General features: G+C 34.5%; 1 protein-coding gene across 1 annotated transcript in view; it reads left to right on the top strand.

Moving 5' to 3' along the window:
• Positions 1–12,650, top strand: part of LOC134282530 (uncharacterized) — a gene marked incomplete at its 3' end in the record, with an annotated part of 79,707 nt that overhangs the window by 40,393 nt on the left and 26,664 nt on the right. The window contains 31 exon segments of the mRNA XM_062764933.1: positions 39–196; positions 871–1,044; positions 1,196–1,405; positions 1,519–1,561; positions 1,663–1,832; positions 1,923–2,099; positions 2,465–2,683; positions 3,009–3,051; positions 3,310–3,470; positions 3,649–3,825; positions 4,837–5,092; positions 5,343–5,512; positions 5,638–5,811; positions 6,062–6,311; positions 6,440–6,606; positions 6,821–6,985; positions 7,095–7,347; positions 7,553–7,719; positions 7,901–8,071; positions 8,185–8,449; positions 8,573–8,736; positions 8,935–9,108; positions 9,256–9,517; positions 9,694–9,866; positions 10,087–10,263; positions 10,359–10,614; positions 10,717–10,874; positions 10,975–11,148; positions 11,346–11,598; positions 11,832–11,995; positions 12,155–12,331. Coding sequence (XP_062620917.1) covers positions 39–196; positions 871–1,044; positions 1,196–1,405; positions 1,519–1,561; positions 1,663–1,832; positions 1,923–2,099; positions 2,465–2,683; positions 3,009–3,051; positions 3,310–3,470; positions 3,649–3,825; positions 4,837–5,092; positions 5,343–5,512; positions 5,638–5,811; positions 6,062–6,311; positions 6,440–6,606; positions 6,821–6,985; positions 7,095–7,347; positions 7,553–7,719; positions 7,901–8,071; positions 8,185–8,449; positions 8,573–8,736; positions 8,935–9,108; positions 9,256–9,517; positions 9,694–9,866; positions 10,087–10,263; positions 10,359–10,614; positions 10,717–10,874; positions 10,975–11,148; positions 11,346–11,598; positions 11,832–11,995; positions 12,155–12,331 — 5,702 coding nt within the window.

The following is a 12,650-nucleotide window of genomic DNA, read 5'->3' as shown; positions in this document are numbered from 1 at the left end:
ATGTAAAAGTAAGGTTTTGTTAAATTTACATAAAACAGGTACAAGATTGAAGATATTGACAGGAGTGACTTAGAGTTAACAGCAGAAATCAAGATGTGTCTGGAGGAGAAAACTTGTATCTACCAGTCTCTTTTGTTTGATAAACAGAGGATACCAAAACCTGGGTGTAACTGGAACCTTAACTTTACAGTACCAGGTTTGTCTTCTTTAGAAATCTCTGCTTTTATCTGACCTCAGCAAGGCTGAGATGAGTCTATGCTACACTTCTAGTGTCATATTCTCAAGACATTTTATATTTCCAGGGTTACTTCGTGCTATAAGCTGTACCTGAACTCTAAATTTGCAGCAGCTTAAACTTGATGCATTTATAATCTGTTTCTTTAGATAATGCTGCATCTGGTCTGTATTTGTCAGATAACAAGCAAGATTTTAAGTTTTTAATAATAATTAAGATCTTACTCCAAATAAGGACCAAAATTACAATGGTGATGTACTGGATACAGAATCATTTTACTTGTGTTATTTTAACGTGATAATTATCTGTAATAAATTTACCCAGTCACAGCTGACTTCTTCAGTGAATTTGCCTCAGTTAAGATTTGCACATTTGTCCATAGGGCAAACGAGGCAAAAATGAAACTGAATATCAAATTTCCTGGCAGTCTTGCTTAAGATGCTTTCTTCAAGTATCAAAATTTATAATTCAGTTGATCTATTTTCAGTATAACTTCTTGTATCTGCTTAGTCTTTTCTTCTTGTTTTTTTTTTTTTTTTTTTTTTACTGAATTCAATATGAATGTACGTGTAAATCACTGATTGGGCTTGCTAGCTGGCTAACTAACTTATACTGTCTCTTGTTTTTTGATAAAGATTTCTCCTTGACAAACTGGTTCAGTGGTATAGGTGCTGCTATTGGATCTCAGCTTTCCACCCTGAATGCTGCCAAACTTCTAGAAGAACTTGGAATTGCCAAATACATGAAGGAGGTTCCTTGTCAGAGATCTGGCCCAGTATACAGTCCTGCTGTCAATGGGTGGAAAAAAGGTCAACACTTTTACTTTATTATCAGTAATTAATACATGCAGGTATTTAGTATAAGGGATACATTTAGATATAAGGTACACATTCTCAACTGATATGTAATTGTTACATGTGTTCAATGTTCTGTAAGCAAATTCCAGTTCTACCATTGTAGACTGCCAGTTGGAAGTTGATATGATGCCAATCTCTGACTCAGTCACATGTCTGGTGAAGGACTCCTGTACCTCAGTCAGCTGTTGTATGGATGTAGGATTCATGAAGACATCATTTGAATCTTATCTTACATTGGATGCCTGTAATTATTGGATGGAAGTTGGTATTGAGAAGCTGTCATTTAATGTCAGTCTCAAGGATGTGACATTTGGTTGGTATCATGATACAACTTATTGGTAAATTGATGTTTTAAATGGAAAAGTTCATTTATTTGTCCTTGCTGGCAATGGATGTAAATTGGATCTTCTTGTATAATATTTTCAGGCATAAAGAATCAGTTCTACCTGAACAGTGTGATTCGTATTGAGTAAGATATGTCTTGTATATTCCTTTTTTTATTGATGTTTGCTTCTCAATATAATTATTAAGGGTATCTTGGCATTGACATTGTTTCACAATTTTTTCCAGTTACATGATTGAAGATTTGCCAGTGGAGAGACAATTTAGAGTATCCTTGACATTAAAAGCTTGTTTTGAGGCCTCTGATGATTCTAAATGTCTGATCAACATTGAAGTCTTCAAGAACACCCTGGTGCCCAAGTCAATCTGTGACTGGACTGCAAGTTTTTCTACTCCAAGTATGGCATTTCTTACTGACAAAATATGTTATGGGAACAAGCACTTTGAAAATGTGTACTCTTATTTATTACAATATTTTCCCATTACAGATTTCGACCTAGATGCCTGGTACAGTAATCTTGGTATCAGTCCAGGATCAGTTCTCTCCCTTGTCAATAAAGACAAGCTGTTGAGTGAGCTTGGAATTCGATCTTATTTAAGTACCAGTCCTTGTTCATTTACTTCTCAGACCTTTAGTCCAGCCAACAGTGATGGATGGAAAAACGGTAGACATTGTTCTTTCTAGTTTATAGCAACATTAAAGAGAAGAAATACCGTATAAGTGGAAATTCTAGCGAGACGCAAATTTAGAGATTTGTCTTTAAAAAGGGTATTTTATTTTTTAGTGATAAGCAATTTTAGCGATTTTTAAATGCTCACTTAAGAAGTTATTACAAATAATACGCAATTAATTTTTAGCGATATTCAATTTTAGCAATGTCAGCACCCTCGCTAATAATGCCAAAATTAAATCCTCGCTAAAAATTCTACTTATACGGTATTGGTTCTGATGATGACATTTTATTCCCTCTGTCTATCTTGTGGTCACATACTGGGCTTTAAGCTACAATTTCTTTGTGTTCCTTTGTAGATTGTAAGAAGGACTTAAGTAATGCTCTTCCTACCCTGCCATCCAATGTGAGATGTAACATACCATCCTTTTGCACTGGAGTAACTTGCTGTATTGAGGAAAGTAAAGTATTAAGGAGTCAACTCACAGTGGGAGTGGAACTAGATGACTGCAACCATGTCCTGACATTCCAAGTGGAACAACTCAAAATCAAAATACAGCTCCATGACTATTCATTCGGTAAAGTGTTTCTCTGCTTAACAACTAGATGTGTTTTACCTCATCATGTTGGACTAAATGAGTCCAAATTTGATTACTTAGTTTAATGAAAGTTTATAAGCCTAAAATACATGTAAGTAAGAACTCCAAAGCTGGTATTCAGTACTATTTACTACACATTTTCAATGGACTTTCATTAGAAAAAAAATGTCCTTTACTACAAATGCAGTCTAAATCAAATCAAGGTATATTTCTTGTTTTGAATTGTTTTATGCGTGTTTGAAACTATGTTGAATTACATACTTTATGAAGTATTTTTATAGAGATAGTTTCTTTAAATTTACAGGTGTAACTGAAAAAAGATACTTGATGAGTGTTATTCAGTTTGAGTAAGTCTTATTTTAAAGTACCTGACAGTGTATATATGCATGAACATATACATTTTGAATGTAGGATTCAAGAATTCAAACCCTATTGACTTGATATTCTCTCTCTAAATTGTTGTCAGAATTAAGTAAGGTCTCTTTAAAGGTAATAATAAGTAACTGATGCTTATTATAAGTGTTACTTATAATACATGAAATGACATTGATTACACATTGTACATGTATTCTTCAGTATTGCGATATCGTTTTGTAAAATTTCAGGTTTAGAATTGATGATGTTCCTGCAGAGAAAGCTTACAAAATATCAGCCTCTCTGAATGTTTGTTATGGAGTAGGACCCTGTGTCTTAGATTCCTTAGACTTACTGAAGGACTTCAAACTTCCCAAAACACTTTGTGAATGGGGCACTGGCTTTCAGATAGGTACAGATTTAAACTTACATATGTGTCTTTAAAAGGGAAATGGTTTAGCCATATAGGTGGACACTGATGAAAAGTGCTAAGTAATCAAGAGCCTTGTAGAATTCCCTGACATACATGTACTGTATTCACTTTGTCCTTCAGCTATCTAGACATGACACAATGTAATGTTATATTTCAGATTTTTCTGGGACCTCCTGGTTGTTGGACAGAGGTTTAAGTCTTGACTCAGTCCTGTCATCAGCTGATGCCACTGACCTGTTATCAACATTAGGAGTACAGGACTTCCTTAAAACAGCTGATCAGTGTGACCGCAGTAGTTCTCTATACAGCCCCAACATCAACGGATGGAAAAACGGTTGGTCTTATTGTTTTCACTAAATTATACAGTAAAATTTGCCTAATCCGCTAGCGCCACTTTTGTCCATTCCGTCATTTTCATCCCATGCACTTCAACAAATTCAATGTACTAAAATTCTGTTAGTAAATACTGACCTACTCTGTTTTCCGAACGGCCAATACTGGTCCCTTCATAATTAACGGTTTATTATTCCCTTCAATCCCACACCTGTTTTGGTCAGAGCAATTAACACCTTTCGTGGTGGATGTGATTTCCGTGTTTAATTAGCATGATTAGTGCCATGAGACGTACTCGTGTGAAATCGGCGGTGATCAAAAAATATATTAATTTTTGTGAATCTTTAAAAATTAACTTTGGAAAACTCCTTTTACCACATTAAAACATAAACACAAAAATATATGTATGCGATAACAAATCAATATATAAATCCTTGTTTCAAAATGGCACCATACATGTAACACTGTGGGGGAAGACATAGTTTTTTTTTTACATAAAACTTAAAAGTGTCTAATAATTAGCACATCGTAAATAATTGCGCATTGCTGTTAATCTTGAATGAGATCATTTGACACAATTTCCGCTTATATTTAGGCAGATTATTTCTGCGTGACTGTCCTGTATATTTTGATTGAGGTAACATTTCACCCGACTTTCATACTTCGTGATTGAACAAATAAGAAAATACATTTAAGTCATGTGAGACTATTCTATAATTTCAGACTCAAAATATTAATTTATTTCATCAACATTTTATTTATAATATGTATATGATGTATTTGTAAATAAACAACGAAATTTTCGTTGATATTTTCATGCATTTTTCAGCCCCAACATCCGGATGGAAAAACCGGCCAAATTTTATGGAACCGGCGGTAGCCGGTTTGGACAAATTATACTGTATTGATATTTTTTCATAATGGTTGCTTGCTGCATTTGATTAAAAATGTGAATACATTACATGAGATAAATGACCTAACTGTTGAATGAACTAAGAGCCTTATTACATAGAGTGTCCAAACACTGGGGTTCCTTCCCCCTTGCCAAGCTCAGTCTCCTGTCAGATCCCACAAGTCTGTACTGGGATTGACTGCTGTGCAGAGATTGGATTTCTGGGAGGTAGAACTATCAATGTACAGGTCCTAATGGACCCGTGTGAAGCCATCATGAGTCTTAACATAGAAAAGATGCAATACAACTTGACACTCTTTGACTATGACTTTGGAACAACAGATCATTTCACACTGCAGGGAGCTGTAAGAATTGAGTATGTACAATTTATATTTATCACATCCTAATGAGTAATGTTATAGTGGTAGTGTGCCCGACAAATTGGATATACACATTTCATGAAATTCAACCTTCTTGTAGACTGCATTTTGGTTTGGAAATTACACATTGGGGCAGTTAAAGTGTTAGGATACACACAAAAAAATTAGGGATGGTATGCTTAATGTGTATGTGTAGTAAGATTTAATAGTGCCACATTAAAGATCTTTTGTTTTTGTTTTACACAGTTTCAACATCCAGAATTTGGTCATACAAAGAAAGTATTTAGTCAATATGAATCTGAGTTTATGCTTAGAATCATCAAATCCCACAGCCTGTGTTTACTCAGCCACTATCTTCAGAAACACCCTGCTACCAAAGAAACCATGTAATATGAACCTCGACTTTATCAATCCAAGTAAGACTATTAAATCAGTTCACTGGTTAATAAATTGTGATTTCGTGTGTCTTATAAATATATATAAAAAAAAGGTTTGACTATTTCTAACCTTTGTTTAAAAAGTTTTTCCCACCATGTTAAAGGTTTTGACTTCACATCGTGGAAAACTCTGAATAACTTTGGCCCTACCCTGACTCCAGAGGAGACTAAGTTGCTGTGGAGGGAGATTGGTTTAGAGGAATATGTCGGGGTGGGGTGTTCTAAGTCATCCCCACCCTACAGTCCTCAGACTCATCCAGGCTGGAATGTTCCCACAAGTAAGATCCATGCTTATTAGGTTCAGAATATTTACAGTACTGCAAGAATGAATTTAATTTTTGACAAAATGCAATAAATTTCATATAAAATAAAAATAGAATACTTTCTTTAGTGCAAGAAATCTTTGCAAGGCTTGCCATTTGCTTAAACTGTCAAAATACAGTATTAAACCCATGTTTCATCTGCTAATGATATTTAGCACTCATACATGTAAAATCATATTTAGTATTACTTTTGACTCTTCTCTAGAGTGTGCTATGAGTCCCCTAAGACAAACCAGTAGCCACCTGAACTGTCACATCACCTCCAACTGTACAGGAGTCTCTTGTTGTCTGGATGATAGTGTTACTGGAATGACTTACCAGTTCTCTATTGATATCAATGCTTGTGATGAAAAACTGACCATCATGTTGGAGAAGATGACATTTACACTGTCTCTGTTTGATTATACCATGGGAACAAAAGAGATTGTGAGATTGTTTGGGGTCCTAGATCTAGAGTAAGTAGTAAACTGTTCTACATAAAAAAAATATTGAACTATTCAATACAATAACCTTTATCATGCTTTGTAACTTGTAACTGTAAATTGAGATCCTTTTAAACATGTCTTTCATTAATTCATTATAGATACATGATTGATGATCTGGCCCTGAGTGGTGAATTTGTGGTGGATCTAAGAATCAAGTTGTGTTACACTAAAGGTCAGAGTTGTGAACAAGACATAGCAGCAGTGACAGGACTAAGGCTGCCTAAAACACTGTGTCATTTACAAACAGGACAGTTCCCAATACCAGGTATCATCTAAAATATGTAGTGCATTTCATTTTATGCTTTTATATTCTGGTAGTAGAGACAAGTATCTGTCTTTAACTTGCCTCTTCAAAGGCTGGCATTTTGAAGATGATGATGCATCTCTCATGGATGACAGAGTGTCAGAGTTGATATTATTGATAGCAAGTCTTTAAATCAAGATATCTCAAATGATGATCTTTGGCTCATTGATTTCAGGTTTCTCACTCAGTAACTGGATAAAAGATAAGATTGATGGACCATTCCTACAGCAGTGGGCTGTGGATCTTCTTAAGTCAGAACTAAAGTTATCTTCTTATCTGAATGACCCAATGTGTAAAAGATCAGACCTTTCTCCAGGAACTGGCAACTGGAATGTGAAAGGTTAGAAACCATTTCAGAAATAGTAAAAAGTAAACAATAGTCTCATATCTCTGCTCTGATTTCATATAGTGGCATGAGAAAACAGGTAACAATGTAATCTCATTTCCAGATTGTACAGAAAGCATCCCAGTTCCCTCTCTGCCAGCCCACACTTCCTGTAGACTGTCTGACTCTTGTTCTGCTGTAAAGTGTTGTACAGACCTTGACTTACTGAAAACATCCATCCAGTCAGAAGTCAATGTAGACAGGTGTAGAGGGAAGGTGTTCATCAGAGTGGAGAAACTGGAGATGGTGATCCTACTTACGGAATTTGAATTTTCAAAATGGCACAGACAGTCAATACAAAATGTCTTCACAGTCCAGTAAGTAGTTTTACTCATCAATAGTGTTAGTAAAAGAAATAGATCAATTTCTAAATTCCAAATATTGAAGAAAATTTATTGTTAAGTTTTTTACAGTTCTATTGAGATTTTGCAGAGGTACTTACAGAATGTTTACAGTTTTGATCAAGGATTGCAGTGTTTCATTGTATACATGAATACTCATATCTTTCTTCAATTAACTCAGGTATAAAATAGACTATGTCTCAGCTGAGAAAGCATTCCTGTTCAGTGTAAACTTCAGTGCCTGTTTTGAGACTGGTGGTGATTGCATGCTAAACTTTCCTATTATGACTAATACCAAAATTCCCATGCTGGGATGCAACTTCAAAAACCTGTCATTTGCCATACCAGGTTGGTTTACATTTTATTAAATTTCAGAGTTGAATTTCAATGTCTTTGATCATATAAAATAAAAAGTAAAAATCTTGTCAGTTTGAAAAGCAAAAACATATATATATTTGATCACTCAATGTATGTACAAGATTTCTAGTGTGTTGGAGAAGCAGATAATAAAATTCACCAATATTTTCAGGGTTTGATTTCAATAGCTTCTTGACAAGCAAAGGTATATCTACATCCCTAACAACACTACCAGATCTGCTGTCAGAACAGTTACTGGAAACTCTTGGTGTAAAAGGATTCTTCAGCAGTAAACCCTGTAATAGATCTGACTTCACTGCAACATCATCAGGATTTGAAATTGGTTTGTTGAAGAATAAGTCCTGATCAATGTTCCCATATAAAAATCACTAAGTACGTCCCTATTATTAATACATCAGAATGTTTACTAACATTTTTCTGCCCTTTATTTTACAGCTTCCAGTTGTACAGAGAACATTTCTCCTTTCCTGTCCCCTCTGTCCAGTGACACAAACTGTCGAGTGTCTACTTCCTGTATGGACTTTCAGTGCTGTACAGACATGACTATCATTGGGAGAACCCTTAACTACAGAATCAGTGTGGATGCCTGTGCACTCTCTCTCCATATCCAGATAGAGAAATTCAAGTTTGAGCTGTCTCTGATAAATTTCCAGTTTGGAGTGCCTCAGAAATTCAGCATAGATCAAGTTTTCTCCCTGGAGTAAATGCTTTTACTTTTGAAATTAGAAAAAGTCTTTATTTTTGACATGTAACATTCAATAATTGTGCAGTACGTACTCGTTTATTTAACATTAGAATTATATCGCTGTTCTTTACAATATAGATACCTCATCAGAGATTTGAGTGGACAGAGACAGTACCTTATAGATGTTACATTGACAGTGTGCTTCAGTGATTCTCCATCATGTGTGATCAGAAACAACATATTACAGAATTACTTAGTTACCAAACCAGTGTGTGCATGGTACACAGGGTTCTCAAATCCAGGTAAATATTGCAAATACAGAGCTCCATAATTATGAATATCTTCAGATGTGGTGCCGGATGTTTAGTATGTAGATTTGTAAATATTCCTTTCTCCACAGTTTTATGATTAATAAATTTTATTTGAGATGTGAAAGAATTTAAGACAAGTCATTTGAACCATCTGAATAATTTAAATTTCTAATTCTCATTTTTCCCAAGGGTTTTCATATTCATCCTGGTTAACAACAAACAGTTTACCAACATCTGGGTTACTGGATAAGATACATACACCTAAATTATTGGAGGCACTTGGCATATCTAAGTACATGAAAACTCCATCCTGTGACAAAGACAAAGGAATTTATAGGAATTCATTTAATGGATGGAACTCAGGTAATAGATTTATCAAAATGGAATTATTATAATTTTATTCATGGATTATTGATTATGAATAATTAAAGGAATGATCATATTTTTAGAAAATTATTTTTTTAGTAGATCAGATAAATTGTTTGCAAGGCTGAATCAATTTAATTGCAGATTGCCATCTTGATGACAGCATTAGGAGACCCAGTATAGATAAGAATCTGGCCACCTGTTTCCTGGACAAGACTTGTACAGGAGTTCAGTGTTGTATGCAGATCCCCAGAGTTGGCCTGTCTGTAGAAGCCTTTGTGGAAGTCAGTGCTTGTGACCATCAGCTCAGAGTGGGCATCGAAAATCTCAAGTTTAACAAAAGTTTGCACAATTACAGATTTGGAGAATTGGAGAAATTTGATTTGTTTGGGTTCATTGAGATAGAGTAAGTTTCTACATTCTTTACCTTCGTATCAAATAACTTGGATTCTGAATTTGTATATAAATTTATCATTTTTTATAATATATAGGAATGAACTTGTGAAAAATCTTTAACATTGATGGATTAATCAATCTGCCATATTAACTCAAATTGTACTATGTCTAAGTTTTATGTTGTAGTTTTGTGATAACAGACCTTGCTTACAATGGTGAGGGAGGAGAATATCTTGTTAACTTGAACATGAGTGTCTGCCTGGAGTCAGGACAACCCTGTCATCCCGTCGTTCCAGTATTCAGTAATACAATTTTACCAAAGGGAGTGTGCAACAGAAAGCAAGACTTCAGAGACAAAGGTTAGATTGTATTACATCCCTTGATAATGATAATGAAGTACTCGTGAGAGATTCAGATTAAATGCTGCAAAACTTAACCATTCATGAATTACAATGATTTTGAACATATTCCAAATATTTTTTTTATGTAATGTACATCCTCAATATGGTATACATTTACATCTTGAAGATGTACATTACAGTAATTTGAATTTACAATACTGGACATGCTTGTTGTTAGCATTCTCACTGAAAACATGGAAAGCTGCACATGGGGTGGGATCATCTTTGGATATCCATCATGTAAAACAACTGTTTCAAGATCTTGGTGTGGGTCCCTACCTACTGAGTTCATTAGAGAAGTGTGACTGGAATGAATACCCGTATAAAGCAGCTAATTCTACTGGATGGGTCGATGGTATGACAATGAAATTCATACCCTATTAAAAATGAATTTTTGAAATACCAGAAATTATATCATTGAACATGTTGAAGCCTGTTTTTCTTTTGTAGGTTGTGAGACAGAAACCAAAGGCTTGAGTTCATTGGGGACACACACAAGATGTGTGATTTCCAGATCATGTGGTGAAGTTAAGTGCTGCCTGCACTCAGATGTCCTTCAGATGAACTTGAATACTTTCATTAACATAGATACATGTAATGGTAAAATATATGTAGGAATTGAGAAATACCAGTGGAGCCACAAACTTCTGGGATACAAATTTGGAGAGTTGAGACATATCTCCTTGTTTGGAATGATTAATATGGAGTAAGTAATGATCTATTTTGCTTATTGTTCAGCAAAAAATCAGTTTTGGAATGGAATTTGCCAAGGACATTGCTTACAATATAGTTTGACTTTCTGTTTCAGCTACATTATAACAGACTTAGTTACATCTTATGGAGTAAGCCTTAACTTGAGTGTATGCTTTGAGTCATCTGGAGCCTGTGAAATCAGCATTCCTGTTTTAAAGGAAAACAAACTCACAAAGGCTTCTTGTAACTGGACCAGGGACTTTGTTATTAATGGTTTGTATGAAAATAGTTTTAAATTGGAATTTACAGAGATTTACTTGCAAAGAATCCTTACAATGTAATAATAATATTTTTGATATGTTCTTTATTGTAGATTTCTCCTTGGAGAGTTGGTTGGACATGAAAGGTTATGGAGTTGATGCCAGGCTACCCTCCTATGCTGTGTCAGAACTGATGCATGACCTTGACATCATTCAGTATCTTGGAGACTCCAGCTGCAACAGGAAAACTATTCCTTTCCATCCCAGTAAAAATGGCTGGAACAATGGTCTGTAATAGTGTTGAATAATAAGAAATAATTTTGTTGCTGCTTTATCACTTCTTCCAAATCAGTCTCTTATTTCTAAATGATTGATTAGCTACTTTTTCCTTATATGAACATTCATCATATGCTAAAAATTGTTTTTAAGTTTGAAATTACAGAGATTTGTGAGCAGAATGATGTTAGATTTGATGCTTTTGCAGGCTGTGATCAGTATGTGTCACTGACGTCCATCAGCTCTAACACGACCTGTCACCTGTATGATTTCTGTACTGGAGTCAGGTGCTGCTCTGATCTCCCTGTACTGGGGAGGGCCATCAATGCCTGGTTGATACTGGACCACTGTAACTACAGACTCAGTGTGGGCTTTGAGAAGTTCTCTGTCAACATCAGTCTTTACACATACTCTTTTGGAACACAACAAACTATAAATGTTAATGGAGTCATGAGACTGAGGTATTAAAAAGAGTTTTTTTTGTTTTTTTGTAAAAGGCAAAGCAGATTTCAGTTTAGATATTAATGTCATGAGAGTAAATTTACATTAACTAATTACAGTATTGAATAATGAAAACATTGATTTTTATATCTCTTGTCAAAATATTTATTGTTCTACAATTAAATTATCATTTTGTAATACATGTTAGTGAATATAATGCTATTATGCATGCAGTTTTACTTTTTAAAAACAGATTTACTATTGATGATCTTTCAAGTGAGCGAAAATATCTTGTAAACCTAAACCTGCAGATTTGTTTTGAGTCATCCAAATCATGTACTGTTGATGTAGATGTATTCACAAACACAAAACTGCCAAAGAAACCTTGCGATTGGACAACAGATTTTCTTGATGATAGTAAGAAGTTTTACAGCATTATTTGAATCAATTACTGAGTGCAGTAAATAAACAAATAAAAAGGTTTTAAACATTAAATTATGTTTCATATGTGAATGTTTTAAACATTAAATTATTTTTCGTAGTTATTTTATAATTTAATGCTTGATGACACTGTAGGATTTTCATACAACATTTGGAGACTTGGGAAGAGAATCTCTACACCTGGCTTGTCTGAGAATAACCTGGCACAGCTCATGCAAAATCTCGGTCTGTCTCAGTTTGTGTACAAGGGCCATGAAAGATGTAGCCATGTAAAGTCACCATTCATTGGTGCAACAAACAACTGGATCAATGGTGAGTCTATTTCATGTGACAAATAAAAATAACCATGTCTCTCTTTCAACAATTTTGTGTTTCTATTACTTGAGTACCTCGAGAGAATTTTCATACCCTGTAAAATTGTATTCCTAAAAAATTCTTGAATACAAATTCTCCAACTCATAGTAATTCAATCCTAGACTCTGGAGCAGATATTGGACCACAAAGGGAGGCAAAAGCTTAAATTTTTTTGAAAAAAAAGGATTTTTTTTAAATCTAAAGAAGGACAAACTTTTAGATTCATATTGCAAGATTTTTATGCATACATTTCTATGTAGTGCTCATTCAAATTTGA

Source organism: Saccostrea cucullata, unplaced genomic scaffold, assembly GCF_032062105.1.
Source record: "Saccostrea cucullata isolate Sc308-1 unplaced genomic scaffold, CSIRO_AGI_Scuc_v1 ctg297, whole genome shotgun sequence".
Lineage (NCBI taxonomy): Eukaryota > Metazoa > Mollusca > Bivalvia > Ostreida > Ostreidae > Saccostrea > Saccostrea cuccullata.
This window is presented reverse-complemented; position numbering and strand designations above follow the sequence as displayed.